This window comes from Ailuropoda melanoleuca, chromosome 5, assembly GCF_002007445.2.
Source record: "Ailuropoda melanoleuca isolate Jingjing chromosome 5, ASM200744v2, whole genome shotgun sequence".
NCBI classification, from domain to species: Eukaryota; Metazoa; Chordata; class Mammalia; order Carnivora; family Ursidae; genus Ailuropoda; species Ailuropoda melanoleuca.
Genome location: NC_048222.1, coordinates 35,884,439 through 35,907,859, shown reverse-complemented (window position 1 = coordinate 35,907,859; position 23,421 = coordinate 35,884,439). Strand labels below are relative to the sequence as shown.

Below are 23,421 nucleotides of genomic sequence, written 5' to 3'. Positions count from 1 at the left end.
GGAGTTTGTAACATACTCTTCAGCTTTTGAATTTTAGAGTTGACTTAATAGAGAAGTTCCAATAGCACATATTCTTATTAGAGAGTTAAGATGATTTTCCATTTTCTTTGTGGATCTTTCAGGAATAAGAAGACAATCCAACCAAGTAGCTCTAAGAGCTAGCAAATAGACATTATATTGATATTCCATACCATTCTTTTTTTTCCTCCACAAACAGCTGTAGAATTAGACTTACACAACATTAATACTAAATATTTCCAAAAGGAGCAGGTAAACTCACAGAGATTAAATATGTATGGAAATACATGCTATTTTGGTGAAGATTAAATATACATTACTGTTTTAGAGTTTACCGTGTAGACAGGAGGTGCAGTCTGATTATATACCTACTTTGTAAAACATATTTTTAGTTGATACCAAAATACAGAGAATAACGGCAGTGAATACTTAGTTAGCTATTAACCGAGCTTACACAAAGTCAGTATTTTGTTTTCGTTAAGAAATAAAACATGACAGATTCATTTGAAGCTCCTTTTTGTTCCCTTCTCCATCCTGTTCCCCATCTTCTTTTCCAGAAGTTACCATTATGTTTGACTTCGTTTAAATTGATACCACTTTGTTCCTCTCATTTGCAAAGGATTTTTGGCATTCCTGAATTACTTGATTGGCTAGTCAACCATTCAACAATTATTTTTTCATTAGCATTTGTATTCTTAATTTATACTTTCTTAAATATATATGCCATGTGCCTAGAATACAGAAAGGAATTAACAATTAGTATATTCTTAGAAAATATTTAGTCACACTCTTTTGTTTTATACCTTGCTTGGCACAGTTTATCTCTACAGGGCTGAGGTTCGTTTGGTTGGATGTGACCTGTTTGCTTCCCAAATATTGTTTACTGTGCATTAGCACTAAATTATGTAATTACTCTACAAAGTCAGACTTTTACTCTTCATTTGGGGTGTTGAGATTTATCATATGCTAATAAAGCACTGGTCGAGATTTAAGTTCAAAATAGTGAAAATTATTTGGTTTGAATTAAAGAACGTTTACAGCACAGAACTATACATATATAAAATGATCAGAAAAATACAGATGTGATTAAACTGAATTTTTTGTCTTAACAGTTTGGTGGCTGTTTAGAGAGTCTTTCTTACATAATTGTCATCAGAGCATGTCTTCATGCCTATAATCATTTCTTCATTTCACACACCACATTACATGCTGTTCTAACACTGAATTCTAAATAATCTACTGTGGAATAATATAAACTTGGCTCATGCCCTTGTATTTGCCAGTCACTAGAAACTGATGAAACCATTGAGAAACTATAAAACATGAAATGGCTTGTTTGTTTGTTTACTTACTTACAGTAGGTAGGACTTAATTCTTTTGACTCTTGTGTTACTTAACAGCTTTAACTGTGGAGAAAATTGGCATGATCCTGTTAAATGTAAGGTGAGTTTGTCTGGCATTTTCATTTTTAAGTAATGTAATAGAACACTTCTGAGACTTGAGGACTGAAAACCAGGGCCCACAAAGTCGTTGCTCATTTGTAGATAGAAGATTGTGTTTTTCCTTTCTATTTCAGATGATCATCGCAAATATTCATGAAGCATTCCTTAGGAATAAGTCCGCTCCTGATGATTATCAGGATAACGGTGGTTAAGGCATCTCCCTGGGGAGGCTTTGTAATTAGCTAAGGGGAATGACACATCTTGGAGCTGGGCTTCTCATCAAGCTCTAGGTTTCCCACTTGGCTTCAGCCAGAGAAAGTCTTCCTTTGGTGGATTTTATATATACTGGATATGAGAACTACAGGATTCCCTTGGTTTAAAAGGAAGTAAAACCAGTGATAATCTTGTCCTTTGTCTTTTACATTTAAGCTTGACTGTATTTTAATGTTGAAGTAATTTGCTGTCCTTTTTCTTAAGTCTTTTGTTGTACCCTAACAGTTGTTGTTTTCAAACAGTGGTTAAAGAAGTGGATTAAAAAGTGTGATGATGATAGTGAAACCTCTAATTGGATTGCAGCCAACACAAAGGTTGGTATTTTCCTTCAGTAAACTCTTAGTAATGAAACTGTTATAAGACTACGTGCATTAGCAAAATAAGTAAGTTTACCTAGTTAAGGACTTTGTTTTACCTTTTCCTCAGTTAAGATTTGATGGTTTTTGGTTGTTTTGGGGGCTTGCTCAGTTAAGATTTGATGGTTTTTGGTTGTTTTGGGGGCTTGGGGTTTTGGTTGGGTTTGTTTTTTGTTTTGTTTTGTTTTTTTCTCCAGAATGCCGATTTTTTAGTGTTCAAGTGTATTTTATCGAGCACTACTGCAACATGCACAGTACTCTTCTTTGGAAGTTTTTGTCTGTTAGGAAAACATTGGTTTCCTATAGAAGAAAAAGCTGACAATTTTTCTACCCAGGGGTTTGATAATGCTTTTTCATTTTATTCTTGCCTGCCCTTTAGTGTACAAAGATAGAGTTTATTCCACCTAGCTTAGTTTTATTAGGCAAATTTACATTTCTGCCTTTAAAAATCTCCAGGGTTTGGGGCGCCTGGCTGGCTCAGTGGTAGGGCACGCAGCTCATGATCTCATGGTTGTGAGTTTGAGTCCCACATGGGGTGTAACTCTTTCCTTCCTTCTTTCTTTTCTTTTCTTTCCTTTGCTTTGCTTTCCTTTTCCAGTTTCCTTTTCCTTTCTTTTCTTTTCTTTCATCCCTGTACCCAGTGTGGAGCCTGAACTCAAAACCCTGAGATCAAGAGTTACACACTCTACCGACTGAGCCAGCCAGGGGCCCCTCCTAAGGAGTCATTCTTCAGAGCAGTATCAAGAGTAACTGAGTAACTGTTTTATTATGTAGCTGCACTGGGCTTAACATGTTCGAGATCTTTAACATACTAAATTTCTAAAATATGATTTAAGAGACTTGATTCCTAAGAACTAGTCTTTGGGGTAATACAGATATCCCTTGTTCTCTCGTTTTTATTTTTGACGTACATTACTGCTCATGATACTAATTTTAAGAGTCAGTCTCTTTATGTCTGTGGACCACTTCTTTAACCTTAGACAGATGTTTTGTCCTGCAAATGGATGTAGTCTTGAACGCCCTTCTTTTCTATCACAAAGTAATAAGCATATGTTTGAATCCCAATTGCATACCCAGCAATTTCTTAGTAGAAAATTATATAAATAACCAATATTTATTTAGTTCAACCTTATATCCTGTCTATGTTGGAAATGACTAGGGTAATGAGTGGTACTGTTATTCTTGGACTATTCATTTTTAGTATTGCCTTTCCCATGTGAAGATGCTGCTCAGTTTGACTAGCATTAGAGCTTTCCATCACCCAGTCACAGGACAGTGATAATAAGGAGTGTGTAAACGATGGAGGCCAAAACACACAATTTTATACCATTAGTATCCTGTCGTACCCAAAAAGATTAAAACCTGAATGTATTTGTATCTCCCAGAAAGCTTTAGTAGTGAAATAGTCTTGTCACTTAAGACAAATGCCTGTGCCTTTGAGGAATGTATGGTTGAAATCAGTATTTTTGTGCTCTCTAAAATTATCATGGTAAAGATAACCCATGTCTCTTAAGAAAACCTTTCTGTGTTGTTAGGAAGTGGTTACTTTTGTTGTTGAAAATTTTCCTAGCCAGGCATACTTTCTTGAAAATTGATTTCCCACCAGATGTGTTCATTAAAGTCTTAGAATCCTTTAATATGCTCTGTAAAACTAGTATTTAGAATAGGGCAGTTGTATTTTCATTAAGTAGTTTGGTTAAACTGTAGCTCTCTTTCTGCATCTAGAGAAATCCCCCAAATACTCTGAACCCCCAAGATGTTTCAAATAGGGAGTTCAGGGCGCCTGGGTGACTTAGTTGGTTAAGCATTGGAAGCATCGGACACTTGGTTTCGTGATCTCTCAGGGTCCTGGGATGGAGCCCTGCCTCACATTTTAGAGTCTGCTGCTTCTCCTCGCCCCCCACTGCTCCTGCACACATATTCTCTCTAAAATAAATAAATAAATCTTTAAAATAAAAAAAATAAAATAAGGAGTAGAGGGTCGAATGTGTTTGATTTTGTTTAGAAAGTAGATTATTAAGGAAGAATGGCAATTAGTAATAACAAAGTCATCTGCGGATGCCTAGGTGGCTCAGTTGGTTGAGTGTCTGCCTTCGGCTCCGGTCGTGATCCCAGGGTCCTGGGATCCAGCCCTGCCTCAGGCTCCCTGCTCAGTGCTGAGTCCCTCTGCCCCTCCCCTCTGCTCATGCATACACACTCTCTCAAATAAATAAAATCTTTAAAAACAAAACAAAGTTATCTGCTTGGTAGTTTTGAGAAAAACTGAAGAGTTTTTCTCTAGAGAGGTTTCAGAAGCCTTTGTTATTGTTATTTTCTCCTTAAACAGATTTGCAGATTATCAGTGGTATCCTAACATATTGAGAGCTTAATATTATGTGGTTAATTATAACCCAGAAATATAGAATGAAACAGATTTTAGACCTGGAATTTGCTTCTTTGGGAAGATGTAAAATATCTTAATTGATTTCAGAGATTTGATTTAAAATGTATAATTAGAAATTGCCATATTTACCTATTTAAAATGACTATAGTTATAGTATCATTGAAACGAGTAAGTTTGATTTTCTAGATTTCTCCAAAAGAAAAAAAAAAACCAATAGACCTGCTGTAGGGTAATAACTAGCTCGTTAGTAACCAAGAATATGACACAGACTTGGAGAAAGCTGTGATCTCTAGCACAGTTGTAAATGGACCACCATGAGAAAGATTTAAAACAAGGGTGTTTGAGGGTGCCTGGCTGGCTTAGTTAGTGGATGGAGCATGTATATGACTCTTGATCTCAGAGTTGTGAGTTCAAGCCCCATGTTGAGGGTAGAGTTTACTTAAAAACTACAACAACAAAAATAAATAAAACAAGGGTATTTGACAGAAGAAAGTTGGGAAATTCAGTAGCCACCAAAAGAATTTTCCTATCTTACCCTGACTGATTCTTAAAGCTGAATTGCTTGGGCTTGAAACCTGACTCTGCCGTTGCTACCTGTGTGACCTCAGACTAGTGTTTTTATTATTTTTCTCTCCCTTAGTTTATTCATCTGACAAATAGGATCACTATAAGGATTATGAATTAATGCATATAAAACAGCGAGAACAGTATGTGGTATACAGGAAGTGCTCAATAATTATTTCTAGATGACACTGGATAGTTAATTGTATTTACATGAACGAAATGTTTACATATATTAATAACAATAAATGTGATATTTAAAAATAAAACAAATCTAGAACTGGCTTCTCTTCGGTGGTAGTAATACAACCTAGTGTAGCATTGACACCAACTTTATAGTTTCTCTTCATAGGAATGTCCCAAATGCCATGTCACAATTGAGAAGGATGGCGGTTGTAATCACATGGTCTGTCGTAACCAGAACTGTAAAGCAGAGTTTTGCTGGGTGTGTCTTGGCCCTTGGGAACCACATGGATCTGCCTGGTAGGTTGGGGAAATGAAGGGGAGAAAGTGTTCACATAAGATGTAATATATGCTGTGTAGTACAAGGTTTCTACCTCATGGAAGTACCATCTAACTTGGGAGCTAGATGAATGAATATAATATGTGATCATTCTTAAAAGTATATGCAAGATGTCCGGAGAGAGGGATAAATTAGGCATATTTCACAGAGCAGGTAACAATTGAGAAGAATTTTAAGTGGGATGAAGAGTTCATTATTTGAAAGTGGTAGGAAGAATGTTCAGGGGAAAAGGAGCCTCATGAACAAAGGTAGAATGATGTGAAAGTACATGACTTATTTAGAGAAGAGTTGCATTGTCTAATATGTCTGTCTAGGCAATAGTTGAAAACTGAGAGATTATTGGCAAGACCCAACCTGCAATTGTGTTTTATTTACCTTTGTATGCTATTAGACAAAAATGTGTCCCAAACTTTAAAAATTGGAAAATTGCTCAATGCGATCCAGATTTTTAGCCTTTCTTCAAACATAGGAACAAACCTGCATTCCTGCCTGGCAACACTCGCCTGGAATTGATTAGTAGCCCCTTAGATGTGGCCTTTCTAGTTTGATATATTTCCCCAAGATTGAATCTTAAGGGCATTTGCATATATTATGATTGCACTATATTTAGAAGATGGCATCACTTTTAGTAGAGATAATATATCTCTGTTCTGTGCATATTTCTAAGCAGTTTGAGAAAATATAAGTTAGACTCGTGATGCCTTGAGCTTTGAGAAAAAAGGGAGCACATCTCCTGGTAAAAATAAAAGTATTTCTGGGTGTTATAATATGCAGATGACCCATTTCACTAATTTGTGTTACCTGCTTATTGGCATTTCAGTTTGTGGCCCCTCTTAAGTTGTGGAGCATAGGAAAAGAGTTAGAAAGTAGACTGGGACCTGAAGTGGTTTGGATATTATCAGAAGGATTTTAAGTGGGGAGTGACCTGATTAGATCAGTAGTTTAGAAGAGATGGCTCTATATTATGTGCTTTACATACATTACCTCAGAATTGTGGCTACTTTGCAGAGAGTGAATGGGAGGGGAAGACATTGCTGAGGCAGGACAGGAGGAGGAACCCCCTCAAGACAATGGCAAGTCTTTTCTTTTAGAGTCATTGGAACTTTTATTAGTTTCAGTAGAGGAATAGTGAGAGGGATTACTTGCCTGAAATTAATTCTGAATTAGGTAAGACTAGTTGGTTGTGTGGAAGTAAAGTGATTTTGCCACTGTCAAAACGAAGGAGAAAAGGGTATTGAGTATTAGCCGGACAGGCACTCTAGACTTTAAGAAGCGAACTGGGGGATTAGACTATTCCCAGAAACTAAATTCACTCTGGTACATTTAAACCAATAAGTCTAATGAATGGAAAAGAAAAGTTACTAAAAGATGCATTTCTTGTTAAAGATACATTTTTTAAAGAAAGATTTTTATTTGTCAGAGAGAGCACAAGCAGGGGAAGCAGCAGGCAGAGGGAGAAGCAGGCTCCCCGCTGAGCAAGGAGCCCAGTGGGGGGGCTCCATCCCAGGACCCTCAGATCATGTCGTGAGCCAAAGGCAGATGCTCAACCGACTGAGCCACCTAGGCGTCCCAAAGATACATTTTTTGTATGTAAGGAAATCTCTGATCATAGCTCAAATTTTAAAGAACCTGTATTGAAAACTGAACAAAGGGGTGCCTGGGTGGTTCAGTCAGTTAAGCATCTGCCTTCAGCTCAGGTCCTGGTCCCAGGGTCCTGGGATTGAGCTCCACATCGGGCTCCCTGCTCATTGGGGAGCCTGCTTCTCCCTCTCCCGCTCCCTCTGCTTGTGCTCTCTCTTTCTCTCTGTCAAATGAATAAATAAAATTTAAAAAAAAAGAAAACTGAACAAAAACAAAACAAATAATGGATACAGGAGAATGAAGAATGGCCCCGACGAGGGTTGTCAGAAATGTTTCCTGTGTCTTGGCTTTACCCAGAGCTAACATTGCAAATGAATCATGCTGTGCTTCCTTATTTAATCTGAAAATGCCTCAGAATCCTCAAAATAGCATTTCAAGTAGCACTATCCATCATCTAAATTAGAAGTGTAGATGAATTCTCTTTGCTTTCCTGGCCTTCAATTCCTTAATAATTATGAGTTGAGGCTTATAAATATCTTAAAAATATCAAAAGGAAAAGTTTTGAAGGATATATTAGATAGGAAGAAGAGGTAATAGTAGTTGACCAGTAGAGGGCAAGGAGGAGCCGATCTTTGGGCTAAATTGAGTAATTTTGGTAAGAGAGGATTATAACAGCTATCTGACTCGAGTGAATTGTGGTCTGGGTTTTTTAAAAACCGAAAGATGAGATCAGTAAGCCATTATTGGTTATTTTACTGAGTACTTAAAGAAAACAGCTACCAAAAACTGAAAGCAGACAAAATGTAATCCCAAATTTCTAAAGTTTGTGATTGATTCCACAAACTACATGTGAACCACATAACTTTTCTCTTATGTCAACTCCTCAAAATCAAATTGTGTTATTAAGATGATGGATTAGGGAGTGTTTTGTAGACCTCAGCAAGCTATTTCAGTGTGAGCTGAGAAGTTTGTTGCCTAGGCTATGAATACACACAGGGATCTTTGGGATTAATTGAATGTCCATTTCTTGGAGTTACAGGTAATGGATTTGAGTCTTCCTAATGGAATACTTCCAAGGTTTGCTGAAAGGTTTTTGTCTTTAATCTTTTTTATTTGTGCAAACTGTGTACTGCTTTTCTGGTCAGTTTTACTGATGACTTTCTTGCAGTAATTAAAGAATCTTGCATACATTTTAGGGTAACATCATAGAAGGATATAAACTAAATAGGCCATTAAAATCCTGGAAAACTTGACCAGCTGGAACAGTGAGTCCAGTTTAACAAGATTTAAATCAAATTCAAAATTCTTCCTTTAGATCTAAAAGGATTACTGTTAAAAAGATTCTGAAGACACGACTACAGCATGTGTACAATACAGTCCATAATTAAGGGCATGGCCCTCAGTTAGGAGACAGACATGTTTAATGCTTAGCTCTGAAACCCTAGCTATGTGACTTTAAGTATGTTACTTATCTTCTCAAAACTTAATTCTTCCTCTGCTCAACAAGGATAATAATACACGTTTCATAAGGTGGTTCAGGGAATTGAATGTGATAGTACATTTAAAGGCTTTAGTAGTGAGTGGGTGATGTGTAGTAAGCACTCAAGTGTCAGCTGCTCCCATAGTGTAGACTCCCAGAAAAGCCGAGGTAGAGTTCATGAGAACAAGGGAAATGCCAGTCTTGTTCATCTCCACTCTGAGCTGACTTCTGGGCATGTTTCCCCTGCTTCTCATTTTGTGCATCATTCAGTTTTCAGTGACTCTTGTAAACTCTAATAGCATGTAAAGCATATAGCACAGCAAGTGTTACATAGTAGTCCATCAACTATTGGTTCTCTTTGGTTTATAAACATAAGGTGAGTAACTGGAAAAACTGGAAATATTTGGCTTAAATAACAGACAACCTAGGAAATAAGACCTCTTTCTTCAAAAACTGAGGTAGAAGTTCAAACTGCAGGGGCACCTGGGTGGCTCAGTCACTTAAGCATCTGCCTTTGGCTCAGGTCACGATCTCAGGGTCCTAGTCAGCAGGGAATCTGCTTCTAGCTCTCTCCCTCTGCCCCTCCCCACCACTCCTCCCTCTCTTTCTCTCTCTCTCCCTCCCTCTCCATCTCTCTTTCTCAAATAAAATCTTTAAACAAAAAGTTCAAACTGCAGTCAGGAATGGAAGTTCTAGAATGACAGTGTTTTCTAATGATTACAAGTGAGCTGATTTGAAATGAACTACTTCAGGAGGTGGGAAATCCAACACCACTTTGAATTCCTTTCAGTCTTATAATTCTGTCGTAACGGTAGAACCCTGGGCATTTTAAACACCTCAATTTAGCTGTATGAAGAAGAATATTGCTCCTAGATAATCTCTGAATCCAGGGTAAAATTCTGTGATTTGTCCCCCTTTCACTGATTTTTGGCCTTATAGAATCCTCTTTAATTTAAGGTACAACTGTAACCGCTATAATGAGGATGACGCAAAGGCAGCAAGAGACGCACAGGAGGTAAGTACATTTATTTTCAGGTGACAGTTGAACAAGAATGTGCTTACGTGTTTATTAGGGAATAATTTAGCAGAAGTTTTCAATTCTGACAGAGTTGTGGAAAGACATTCTAGTAAATACTGGGTATCTGTGTACATTTAGAAAGGGAATCTTATTTGTAGCATTCCTGTTTATAGGTTTGTTTGCTTTCTTTTAATTAATCTAGTCATGTAGCACAGTTCTGGGTTTTAGTAGTTTTAGTGTCAAGATTTTCTCACCCCGAAGGAGTCTAGAGAACAGTGTTTGTTAAATAGTTTTGGTGCTGTTTATATGCATTCTTACTTTTTTTTTTTTTTAACCTCATTATTCATCAAGAAGTGGTAAGGATAATAGATGAGCTGATTTAGAATGGACTGCCTCAGGAGGAGAGAGTTCCCTATTACCCTTTAGGGATATAATTCACTGTTGTAGAAGGATTCAAACACTAGGTGTGAATACCTTCATTAATACGTTGAGTTCCTTTCAGCCTGGTAACTATGGTAATTATAGAATCCTGGAATTTATTCCTTACATTCACCTATTTTCATATTGTAATTCCCTAGTTGTCCCAAAAGTATTCTTTTCAAATGGTTTTTCTTACTAGGATGCCATTCAAAACATCTGTTGCTTATTTTTTTTTACTTTTTCTATGTTTCTTTAAAATTTATTTCTAATTAAAAATACCATAAATACAAAAGAATATATACGACCTAGTCTGTCATATTGTTAGAAGTGAGAGTTCTGTGTCTCACTTTTTTAAAAAGCTGGAAAATTGTATTTTGTATTTATAAATGATGAGTGGTGTTTCACAGATTCTCACAATATCTGTGATCCTTTTAAAGGGGAAAAAATGCCCACAAATTTCAATGTTGATTTAAATTATATTCATTATAATGTTACTTAAATTTGTACAACTATACAATCAAACCAAGAAAACTACAAAACCTGTGAGACCTGTGTTGAAATTAAATTACTATTGATAAGCTGCTGGATGGCCCAAGTTTTTTTAAATTGAGTGTTAACTATGCTACTAAGTGCCACGTGGCAACTTGTTTTCCCACTGACTTCTAGATCTCAACTATTGCAAATTTTTATTCCTGTAGTGCATCATGACTTGGTTTGATCAGAATTTATCATTGATGTATTCTCTTTTTTTTTTTTTTTTAAGATTTTATTTATTTATGTGACAGAGAGACAGCCAGTGAGAGAGGGAACACAAGCAGGGGGAGTGGGAGGGCTCCTCAGCAGAGGAGCCCGATGTGGGACTCGATCCCGGAACACCGGGATCACGCCCTGAGCCGAAGGCAGACGCTTAACGACTGCGCTACCCAGGCGCCCCTCATTGATGTATTCTCTTTCACTTGTTTTCCTCATTAGCTTAGTACAGTTAGTTAATGTTACTTAATTCCAATTTTAGCCATTTTACAAATGTAAGACCTGAAATAAAACTTTGGTTCTTAATTATAAATTCATTGAGATGATCCCAGTGTTTGTGTTTGTTTTCTTTAAGTTGTCATCAGATTTTAAAATACTTTTAAATCCCATGGTCTGTTCAGACCAGATCATTTGGCTTCTCTACCCCACTCCCATTGAGTATGCTTAGACTCCAGTTTGAGATCCATCACCCCATGTAGTTTTAATATAAAGGTTCTATACGGAGAGTCATGCTTTTCCAGCCTCCCATTTGGACTTGATTCTACTTTTGTATTTTTTTGTTTAGCTCAGTTTGTCATTGCGTTTCTTTCTGTTTGTTTGTTTGTTTTAATCTTAGCCTTTCTCTCTTATGGCTTTCTCCTTCTGTTTTAAGCAGTCATGATTGTTTTAAATCTTGTTGAAGAAACCATAAATTTCTCTAAAGTTTATTCTCATTCTGGTAATAGTTATCCTGAGTCTACAGAGAAATGTTCTTTTTTTTCTTAAGCTGCATTATATTTTTGCTAATTACTGTGGTGTAGGCTTTTGGTTGTTACTTCTGAATGAAGAATCATCTAGCTAGATCTAGCCAGATATGGTATTCACCAGTAGAGAAAGTATAGGAATTATCCTTGGCCTCATTTGGGTGCTGGTAGAATCTCTTTCTGAGATTCACAATAGGAGGGTGGATTATTGTGCATAGCTATCCACAAGGAGGGTGGATTATTGTGCATAGCTTCTAAGCTAGCTTCTAACATGTAGATTCTGGAGGCTAGAACACATTATTTTTCTAAGTTGCATCTTTTGGACTGAACTAGAATCTTCTGATCCTGTGGGTGTACAGAGAAAGATTTTATATGAATGGATTTATTTATTTATTTAGTGGGAGCCATTCTTCCCAGAATGGAGCACACCATTGCATGCTCATCTGGCCTTTTCTTTCCTCACTTTCCCTAATCCCTTAATCTGGCATAGTATTCACTGGGAGTTGTAGCCTTAAGAAGTACTAGAATGTTGGCACGCAGTCCAGAAAGAACATAAATGGGTAGTTGAATGCTTTGGAAAGGTGTACCTGTGTTGTAAAAAGTTGTTGACTTAACATACTGTGCCATGGTGCTGATCGTGGTGGACGTTTGGATTTTCTTATTTTCTAGAACAGGAGAGTCAGTATACTTTTTCTGTAAAGGACCAGATGGTAAATATTTTCATCTTTACAGATTATATAGTCTCTTGACAACCATTCAGCTCTGCCTCTGATCTTGTAATGGTAAATCAGCCGTAGACTCATATGAGTAGGCATGACAGAGTTATGGACGGAAGTTGAACAAAATTCCAAGTTAACTTTATTTACAAAACCAGGCAGCCGCTGGATTTGGCTCACAGGCCAGAGTTTGCTTATCCCTGTTCTAAGCTCTAAGCAGTCAGGTTTGTTGCTTTGGATTTTTTTCCAAAGTGTTTTCAGGTCATCACTCAGTGCATTTCTCAATCCAGGTTCTGGCATTTGATTTAAAAGTTGGTCTTATTTGCAGTGGTGGAATGGGTTCATGTTGAATTTTAGAGGTATTTTAGTGAGAAGCTGTTTTAGAACTACTGAATCATTAAATCAGTTACTAAATCAAATCAGCTAACATATATTTTAATATGGTAGTTTAGATTTTCCATTTAGTCTTCGAAATTTGACAGCTTGAAAATGTTAATGCTTGAGGGGAGATAAAATGCCAAGCAGATTATTTTCTGCATATTAGATTTTAAACATAATTGGCATTAATTTTTCGATTAACACATATTTAATAACATTAATATTACTGCTTTTTAATCTAATAACAATGACATATAATTGGCATAATTTTCCAGTGTTATAAGCATTGATTTGACACCTCTCTGATTCTTGAGTAGTAATAATAGATTTTTTTTAGATGTTTCGGTGTTTTATGATACTGGATCATATGATTGGCTAATTATGTGGTTCAGAGTTAGTATTTCTAAGCAGGAGCCCAACCATAGGGCCTAGTAATGTCTGTGCTATTTGTAGTCTCTGAGACATAAGGAGAAGAAGAGGAAGTGACAGTAAAAAGGAATATGTAGGGGCGCCTGGGTGGCTTATTCGGTTATGCGTCTGCGTTCAGCTCAGGTCATGATCCCAGAGTCCTGGGATTTAGTCCCACATTGGGCTCCCTGCTCAGTGGGGAGTCTGCTTCTCCCTCTTCCCCTCACCTCCTCTTTCTCTCTCTCTCAAATAAATAAAATCTTAAAAAAAAATAAAAGGAAGAAATACACGTGTGGTAAGAAACCCTTTCATAGTAGTTTCATTTAATAAATGTTTAGTAATCATTTTCTGCATATTAAGCACTAGAGATAACAATATTACTTTTTTAAAAAGTCCGTCTCTAGAGATTTACAGTATACTGTGAGAGACCAAGTTGAATTACTTGTTCAGTCTGATTAATAATATAAAACAAATCTAGACAGATATGTTGTTTCTTTGGTAATACTTCATGTATCTTTAAAACACTTTTAATATAACTGCAATACCATTTTTATCTTTGTATATATATTATATGTTTTTAAAGCAATACTTTGTTAATATCATTAATTATCCAGTGTTCCAATGTCTCCATTTATCTCATAAATTTTCTTTTATAGTTGGTTCAAATCAGGATCAGGATCCACACAGGTCCACAAAGTGGATTTGATCGTTATCTTCTGAGTATTCTCTAATCTATAGGTCTACCATTCCTTTTCCCCCTCCACATTGCCATTTATTTGTTGAGGAAACTAAGTCATTTTGTACTGTAAATTTTTCACGTTCTGGATTTTGCTCATTGTAACTCCCTGGTATCATTTAATAGGTTCTTTTATCCCTGTATTTCCTAAAACTGGTGGTTAATTTTAGATACTTGAATTCATACTCAACTGGGGAGTAAGTGGGCACACTGTTGATACTGAAGACTTTCTTTGGTATTATATGAGGAGTTAGATGATGTCTGGCTGCCTCTCTGTTGTTTTCCACTTTAAAATGTTGATGCTTCTTACTTGTTTACCTATTGCATACCGCAGATCAGTGCCATCCAGTAGAACTTTCTATGTTGGAAATGCTCTTTATGGCCACTGACCACAAGTGGCTGTCGAGCACTGAGGAACTGAATTTTTTATTGTGGTTTAAATAACCACAGGTGGCCAGTGGTTGCCATATCGGGAAGTACAGCTATAGGATAGTCCCAGCAGTATTAAATAACAAAAGGTGGCAAGAGATGTCTGTTCTGATTCTACCCTAAATTCCTATACTGTTTCATCTATAAAGACGGTATCAGCTTTCGTGTGTATTATAATTACATGTCCGTAATTTTTCTTAATGGGACAGCGATCTAGGGCAGCCCTGCAGAGGTACCTGTTCTACTGTAATCGCTATATGAACCACATGCAGAGTCTACGCTTTGAGCACAAACTCTATGCTCAGGTGAAGCAGAAAATGGAGGAGATGCAGCAGCACAACATGTCCTGGATTGAGGTGCAGTTCCTGAAGAAAGCAGTTGATGTCCTCTGCCAGTGTCGTGCCACACTCATGTACACTTATGTCTTCGCTTTCTACCTCAAAAAGAATAACCAGTCCATTATCTTTGAGGTAGGAATAGTTACTGAGTGGGGAAAGAAAAACCCAGTGTCATTGGAGTACTTGGTCTTTCATGGATAAGATATATAGAGTTTTAAAGGTTCCTATTTGCTTAGAATTCAGATTTCTTGTCCTAAACTGCATTCAAATTGATGTGGTTTAGCCAGCTGGTGATTAAGTGTGCAGGCTCCAGAGTCAGCCCTGAATTTGAAACTGGGCTTAATCACTTTTTAGCTCTGTTGACTTAGAGCAAATTACTTAACATTATCTATGTCTTATTTTTAAATGAAGATAATACTTCTCAAGGATGTTAACAAGGTTTAAGTGAGACAATACATGCATATTGCTTATATAGCACCTGGCACATCATGAGTTCTCAGTAAAAGCCTTTATTCGGGCAAAACTAATATATGGTATTAGAAGTTAATATGGTGGTTACCTTTGGTGGAAAAGCAGTGACTAACGGGGACTTTTAGCAGTACAGGTTTTTCAAGTAGAGATGCTCACTTAAAATTGATGCATAGGGGCATCTGGGTGTCTCCGTCAGTTAAGCATCTGTCTTCAGCTCAGGTCATGATCCCAGGGTCTTGAGATCGAGCCCTGCGTTGTGCTCCCTCACTCTCTCTCACTTGCTCTCTCTCAAATAAATAAAATCTTTTAAAAAAAAAATAAGATTAATGTATAATAAAAAAGAATGAGATCTTGCCATTTGCAACAACATGGATGGACCTAGAGAGTATAATTCTAATTAAATTGATATCACTCATATTTGGAATTTAAGAAACAAATGATCAACCAAAGGAAAAAAGAGACCAAACTCCCCCCCCCGCCCCACCTTTTTAAAAGATTTTATTTATCTATTCGTCAGAGAGTGAGCAAACGGCAGGCAGAGGGAGAAGCAGGCTCCCCGCTGAGCAAGGAGCCTGATGTGGGACTTGATCCCAGAACCCTGGGATTATGACCTGAGCCGAAGGCAGACGCTTTACCGACTGAGCCACCCAGGTGTCCCAAAAAAAACCACTCTTAAATACAGAGAACAAACTGGTAGTTGCCACAGGAGAGGTGGGTGGATGGATGGTGACCTAGGTGTTGGGAAACTCACAAAATAAATTAATCACAGAGATGAAAAGAATAACACAGGGAATATAGTCAATAAGATGGTACTAATGTCTTTTGGTGACAGTTGGTGACTGCACTTAACCACAATAAGCACTGAGTAATGTACAGAATTGTGGAGTCACTATATTGTACACCTGAAACTAACAAACTGCATGTTAAAAAGTTGGTGCATAGAACATTGATGACCATAGATGACTAACCCTGACTAGCAGATGGGAATTAAATGGGTAAATGTACAGAACTAGCCATAACAGTAAAGGATAACAATTTCAATCTTCCATGCATTGTTCTCTTAGAAGAAGTAGTGCAACCATTTGTAAACAGGAATGGGTCTATATTTTTTCCTCAAGTTTCCCCTCTTTTGTTTCAGCAGATAGCAGTTTGCAGAACTAGAGTAGGTCCAAAAGACTTTTCCTAATGCTTTTCAGGATTTTCTTTTATTGATACTAAAAAATTACCCTGGAAAAGAGAACAAGTTGTTAGAGTTGAAAGTGATAAAGAGCTTACAGGTGCAGAAACCACCTGTGAAAATTACAGAATCAGTGTTGAGAGCAGTCTATAGGCAAATAAGCAGCCAAGATGGTGTATCTTTTAGCTTTCATCTAAGCCAAAATTTGCTATGTATTTTTCCTCTTCTCTTGCAGAATAACCAAGCAGATCTAGAGAACGCCACAGAGGTGCTTTCGGGCTACCTCGAACGAGATATTTCCCAAGATTCTCTGCAGGATATAAAGCAGAAAGTACAAGATAAGTACAGGTGAGATTTCTTTACCAGTTTTTGAGCAAAAGTTTCTGCCCCATGCCTTAGTGGCGAAGTTAGATGATAGTGAAACTTGGATTTAGCATATTCAGTAACAGTGTTGTTGCCATTGCTTCTGTCTTTGGGGCAACAAATTGCACACTAAATTGCAGATAGTAGTGATAGTCAAGCATTTATCCCACTGGCTGGTTCTGTTTCTTCCATTTAGCTTTATCTACTTAGTTACCACATTGTGAGGAAGAAAGAACCTAAGAAAGGGCAAGTGGTTATTAGAACGGGGGGTGAGATTAGGGTGCTGGCTCTAGCCTGGGAATTCTGGGGATCATGGCTGTCGACAAGTGAGCTAACCAAGCTTTTTTAGAGTTTTTATTACATTTGTTTTTTCTAAGGAGAGGATTACTTTGTCCTAGAGGTAGAGGATACTTCAAAATGTGCTGCCTCTTAAGCTAAAGATACAAAATGTTTGCTTTCTCAACATGGAGCTCTTTCCTCCAGTGTTGTTTCCTGACAGATACTACTATCTTTTCAATAGTAGTAGAAACCTTTGGGCATTTGGAAGACTTGGAGATGTAGTCCCAAGTAATATTTTCACTTCCCTTAGTCAACTACAGCTACTACATTGTGTTTGTAGTCACTTTCACAGTTAACAAAGATTTTATAGATGTGAATCAGTAATCCTTGAAATTGTTTCTTTCTGAAACTGTTACTTACCTGTGGAATGACAGAATTGAATCAGATGCTTTCTAAGGGCCTTAGGAATTTCTAACATTTTATTACTCTAAAATTAATTTTCAAAACTGGGAACCACAACTTTTGAAGAACACCTTTTTAAAACTAGAAAACGGTTTGTTATGTGCATCTAGACCTGAAAATGTGCCTGTTAAAAAAAACAAATGCTTGTTCCAAGTCTGGATAAACTGTAGGAGTGTCTTTAAAAATAAGTAAATAACCTCTTTTTGTTATTATTGGAGGCTGACAAGTGTTGTTGTTTTTTTTCTTTGCAGATACTGTGAGAGTCGACGAAGGGTTTTGTTACAGCATGTGCATGAAGGCTATGAAAAAGATCTGTGGGAGTACATTGAGGACTGAGAATGGCCCTGCATAAAATGAACTCTGAAAACTTTACCATCTAGAGTGCTCATGCAATTAAAACAAAACAAAACAAAACAAACACAAACAAGGAGGCACTAAGCCTGTTCTGACACCTCTGGTCTGTAGTACCAGAATTCTGTTTTGTTAACGGAAAGTTTAAGTAAATTATATTGTAATAAAAAAAGGTAGATAAACCATTGTACAACAGTATTCTAGGCCGCCAACAAAAGTGTGACAGACACACTAAAAGCCCTCCAACTTTAACTTGTAACGTAGCTTCATTCTCAACGCTGACTCCTTTTTTCTTTTTCTTTTTCCTGAGTATAGTACAGTTAAAATTTAAAACAGCTCCTTGACACTGCTTTTCATGTCCAAACCAGCCATTTTGTTGTACTTTGGTAAAGGACCTCTCCCCCTTCCTCCCCTACACATACAGATACACCCACACACACAGACTGACTCTCTTTCTCTCATACCCCAAGGTCATGAGTGAATTAGTGAATTAGTTCCTTGTAAAGAAAATTCTTGGGGCGGGGAAGGGGGTAGGCAGCAAGAGGAATTAAACAAAAAAACTTTGTATATGACTTTTAAAACAAGAGGACAACACAGTATTTTTCAAAATTGTATATAGCGCATATGCATGGACAAAGCAAGCGTGGCACGTGTTTGCATAATGTTTAATTACAAAAAATATTTATTCTTTAAAAATCTTCAAGATTATGTCTATTTGCTGTGCATTTTCTTTCAGTTTGCTTTATCTTTCCAGGGTGGAGGGTTGGGATAAAGGTGTGCTGGTTTAGCACCTCTGGAAGACCTAACTAGAACTCTTTGATTTTCCTTTCCTGAGATTACTTTGCCCTTTCTCGTTTTGATATGTCCGTTGCTGGCCATGGGCCTCATGCCTTGAATTCCAGCTCTTGATCAGGGGCAGGGAGGTCAAGCTCTGACTAAATGCCATGGCCTGATAAGGGCTGCAACAGGGAGCTTTTTGCTGTCGTTCAAGAATGACCCAGTCCCCAACCTCCTCCTCACTCCATGGCCTCATTCATCTACCGAAGCCTTTGTGCGCCCGTGACATGCACACACCTGAAGGCTTCCTGTGCTCCCTGTCACATCCAGAGGAAACATTTCAACTTTTTTCCTTTTTTTTTTCCCCCTTAATTGCTGCTTTTGAGCCTTTTTGAGATTTTAGTTATGGCTCTTCTCTCACCCCTTCTTTACATTAGGGTGTCAAATAGAATGTTTTTGCTTTAAATATAAATATAAATAAATAGCCATTCACTTAGTTTCAGATGTGAATTTAAAATGGCAGATACTGAAATTGCTTGTGTGTGTTGCTGTGGGTTCAGTTTGAAGGCAAACACCCCTAGAACATAATATTCCCATCTAGTGCATTTAAATAGAGATCACTGAGTTTGCTTCTTTTCTGTTGTCAGCAGGTAGGAGAATTAATAATGCATTTTAGCTGTGATGTCCATTTTTATGAAATTTCTACTAAAAGCTATGTTAAAAGTAAAGGATGGTGGTGGTTTTATTAACTATATACCTGTTTAGGCCATTCTGGCTGTGGTATTTTTCAACAGGTCAGCATCCCTAAATCTGTCAGTTTTATACAGGAGTGCAGAGTGAACTAGGCAACTAGATCAAGAGGTCTTAATATTAAATACCAGTTTTCGTGACCTCTTTGTCTTCCTTTAAATGTCTTGCGCCTAGGGAGTGTTTACCATTTGTGAGGCAGCTTTGTCTGCTCTTGCATTGTACATCTTATTACTCCATTGGGAAGTAGGTTCACTTTCCTCTGGCTTTTTGCCTAAGTTAGGCTTTCCTGAATCAACCCTACTTTTCCTTTTAGAAAAAGGTTGTTACATGAGATGTACTTGCAACTGTTCTTTTCCCATCAAAAATCAGTGAATGTTTGCTGAGTATATTATGCTGCTTCGTTAAACCACTTGTCGCTTTAGGATCAACTTTGCCCATACCTTTTATCCTCTCCTCCCTTGCCACGTCAGGTGCAAATCTGAACTCAGTGTCTGCTGCTTCCATAGTCTCTTCTCCTCCCCTCTCCCCCATCGTTCATTCGACTTTATTTTAAATGACTGCATCAATCTTAAAAGACATTTATCAAAACTAAGGAGATTTTTTTAACAGAAAGCTTGAATGAGTTCCTTTCCCTGGTAACTTTGAAAAGCAGCCAGAGTTGCTATCTAGATGTATGTGGCTCCCTTATAATGTTTTGTGTATGTGCGGTGTTTTTAAAAATCTTACCAGTTAACTGCAGTATCTAGGTTTCAGTGTCATAAATCCTCTTTACATGCTCCCCTTGCAACAAGTATCCAAAAACGGTGTGCACTTCATAGTATCAGCCCCCATCCATGGAGAAACAGTGCTTTTTAGAGATGCTTTTTAGTTTCAGTGTTGGCATATTACCTAAGGGTATTGCAGTTGTGGGTGCATTCCCTAATTTGTATGGATCAAGGTGAACTGGCCCTTTTCTAACTTCCAAGCTTTTAACAGCTATCTCCATATTTGACAGAATTCCCTGAGTTAATTGCTTTCATTGTTAGTAGCTTCAGTGACCCCAGCTGGGATAGGCAAGCCATATTGTATGACAGCTTCCCTATTTCACCTACCTAAGTCTTTTTGTCAGAGGGCTCTGTTCACGGTAAGCACCAAGGTCTCCTTGTCTTCTTGAGGGCAGTTACATTGTCTTTTGAAAGTGCATGCTTCATTTGAACAATTCATTGAGCTGTAGATGGACTTTAAATGATTTTCAATAAAATTTTGATCCAAAGCTCAGGATACACACAGTGGTAAAATTGAGTAGCATATAATATCATCAAACTCTAAATTCTGTGTAATTTGCTGCGACCCAGATTGTATGTGTTTTATGTGTGTTTAAATAAATATATTAAATACACATGTGTATACATACACACATATATAACAGATCCAAGATTGACTTGATTTGAAATGGTTGAATCTGCAGTGTAAAATGTGGTTCAGCCATGATTAGGAATTGAAATTTAGTACAAGAGAGAAAAGGACTTGATGTAACAAAATCTTTTAGCTACAAATCCCGGTATAGAGCACTTGGGGGATGGGTGGGGGCGGGTTGGTGAGACAATCAGATCGGTAAATTGATTAAATGCTCCTAACCCTGTAATTTTGTGCCTAGAGCACCCTGTGCTGTGGAAATAACTGTTCTTAGATTTTCATTGTAACTGGACTGTTCAGGTTGCCCAGAGGGAGAGAACATTCCTAATTCTAATAAAATAAACTTTTATTTTGTTATTCCATTAGTTACTTATGTTTATTTTTATAGTTAAAAAAAAAGATATTGGTGGCCCAAGTCACCTATTTTATGTGCCTTATTCACTGTTCCTACTTAATATAAAATGATGAGATTTGGTTCAGTTTCTTTGCAGGGAACTGTGAATGAGACCATCCCCAACAATTAACTTGGTTAATGAAGCCTTCAGAGCATTTTCTGAAAGCTTTCCAATTTCTGTCTTGAACATTGAATTTAAATTGCTCTTCGTGTTGTAACAATGATAGATGCTCAGATTTTTGTCAATTTTTTTAACAAAATATTTTAAAAGTCATTTAAACTCCCTCACATTGCTTCCATTTAGCTCACTCTTAAAAGCTACTAAGGATCTCCTGTAGGGACGGAGGGAGAGTTTTTTCTTAGACCCCTTAAGTCGGAGATCTCCATCGTTGATATTCTAGCCAAATCCAGATTTTAGGACTATTTATTTAATTTGGTTTTATTTGGATCTATACTTATGAGAGTTCATGTATCACTTCTATTTTCAAAGCACTTTAACTTCTATTACTGTCTACAGAGGTGTAGAAATTGCTGTTTTACAAAAGAAGAAAAATAAGGCTCAGTGAGGTTAAGTAACTTGCCCAAGATGTCAGTTTCTTCTATCTGGGACTCAATCAACATTGTACTACCTCTTTGTGTATTAATTTGGTCTCAGAATGACCTAGCATTCAGTACCAGGAAAGGTGGCTCTTAACTACAGCATTGTGCTTTTAAACCACATAAAAGACTATATAAATGTCTGTCACTGCTACTGTTTGAGGAATGTTATGTACTATCTCTGATCTTTAATATGTTGATGCTGTTTCAACTAATGTGGCTCTGTTTTGTTCCATCAAATGAAACCAGCCATGGGAGGAGAATAGCCCTTCCCATCTTGCTGATTAGGACAGTCCTCATGGGAAGACTATTGCATGTGATAGTTAAGAGTAAACGGTTCAGCATTATTTGATTTGATAAAGTGGCCAAGCAATTTGCAGTTAATTGGTCTAGTTATTTGTTTGAGTGAATTTTTAATATAAAGAGTTTTGGATAGCCTACTGGAACTTGTTTTAGAATTTGTTTTATAAGTGATAACTGAAAATGCACAAACAGCTGAAATCTACTTGTTCTCAGCATTTCTCCTTGGAACTGGATGGATGGCATTTGGGGCTTTAAGAAGATAAGTAATGAGCATTATGGGGGAAATCTTGGCTCTTTCAGGAACAGGAAAAAGTGTGGACCCCTCAGACTTTGTCAGGTTTCTTTGGGGATAAAGTTGGTGTATTTCTGGTTCATTTTAAGGAATTTGCTTCTTAAACTCCCAAGATGAGATCGCTAACTTGGAAATGCTCAACTGGAAATAAATAGTGCCTATTGTAGGAGTAAACAGACAACTTCCGAGTTTTAATTTTTTGCTTATTGTGGATTTAAATCAGTTTTTAAGGCAACTGTTGGTCTTTCTCTAGGCAGTAGCAGGTTGGGAAAAATATTATGAAGTTATTTTTGAAAAGCAGTTTTCAGACTATGATTTAACCACAGATATGCTTGTTTAGGGCCATTTTCAGAATAGGAGTCAATTAGTATATAAATCAGTCACACATTGATACGTAGCAGCTCTGACAATACCAAAAGCACAACTTTATTACAGTAATCCAGGGGTGTCATGTAAGACAGGATTCTCAAAATTATATCTACAAGAGCCAGGTAAATATTTTAATAGACTACTGTGGGTTAAGTGCTCTGAGAGGAGCATGTGAAATACACATTACGTGAATTCTCAATTTTGAGATGTCAGTAGTTCACAATATTCTTAAATGTCGATCAAAGGAAAACTACACTTGGGCCATACTGTTTTTCACTTTGTGTTAATCTTGTGTTTGTTACTGAATGCCACTGTCCTTCTGACACTGGAATCACTAAGCAGCAGAACAAAAACTAATGCCTCGTTTGTACCCCATGGTGATTATAACTTAATCACTTCGGTTGTGTCCTGGGCATCAATAATTTGTAAAGTCCTATCCTTACCCCCATCCCTGATGATTATGCAACACAGTTTGAGACATGCAGACTAGGTTGGGACAGTTGATCTAGACGTATATAGTTTCAAGGAGGGAGTATAGGTGAGCACTCTGCGTCATAAAGGACAAATGTACCTGTGGCAAATTCACAAGCTCAGGAAAGGGCTATACTGTAGGCCCTAGCTGAGTGGGTTTTGTGGATTGGTGTTCTAAGGGTCTAGTGTGAAGTGTCCAATATGTTTGTCAGTTTTCTGGTTTGTGGTCCACCTTGGAGGAAATAATTCATTTCACAAAATGAATTTTGAACAGTAGAACTGACGAGCAGAGTAGAATGTTGACATCACTTGTTAATATATTCTCTTCCCAAGGGAGAGAAATCTGGGGAGTAAATTAGTGTAGAGTCTGAGCAAAGGTAGTTGTCATTAAGCTGTTTGTGCCAAGTCAATGTACAA

At 37.3% G+C, this 23,421-nt stretch overlaps 1 protein-coding gene across 2 annotated transcripts in view; it reads left to right on the top strand.

Annotated features, from left to right (window-relative positions):
* The window catches only part of ARIH1 (ariadne RBR E3 ubiquitin protein ligase 1), a 116,119-nt gene extending 93,781 nt beyond the window's left edge, over positions 1-22,338 (top strand). For both annotated transcript variants that reach the window (XM_034660707.1, XM_011225581.3), the window contains 7 exons: positions 1,419-1,461; positions 1,976-2,047; positions 5,386-5,516; positions 9,575-9,632; positions 14,425-14,685; positions 16,437-16,549; positions 17,557-22,338. In XM_034660707.1, the coding sequence (XP_034516598.1) occupies positions 1,419-1,461; positions 1,976-2,047; positions 5,386-5,516; positions 9,575-9,632; positions 14,425-14,685; positions 16,437-16,549; positions 17,557-17,641 (763 nt within the window). In that variant the 3' untranslated portion in view covers positions 17,642-22,338. The remainder of the gene's footprint in view (positions 1-1,418; positions 1,462-1,975; positions 2,048-5,385; positions 5,517-9,574; positions 9,633-14,424; positions 14,686-16,436; positions 16,550-17,556) is intronic.
* Positions 22,339-23,421: the final 1,083 nt, after the last annotated feature.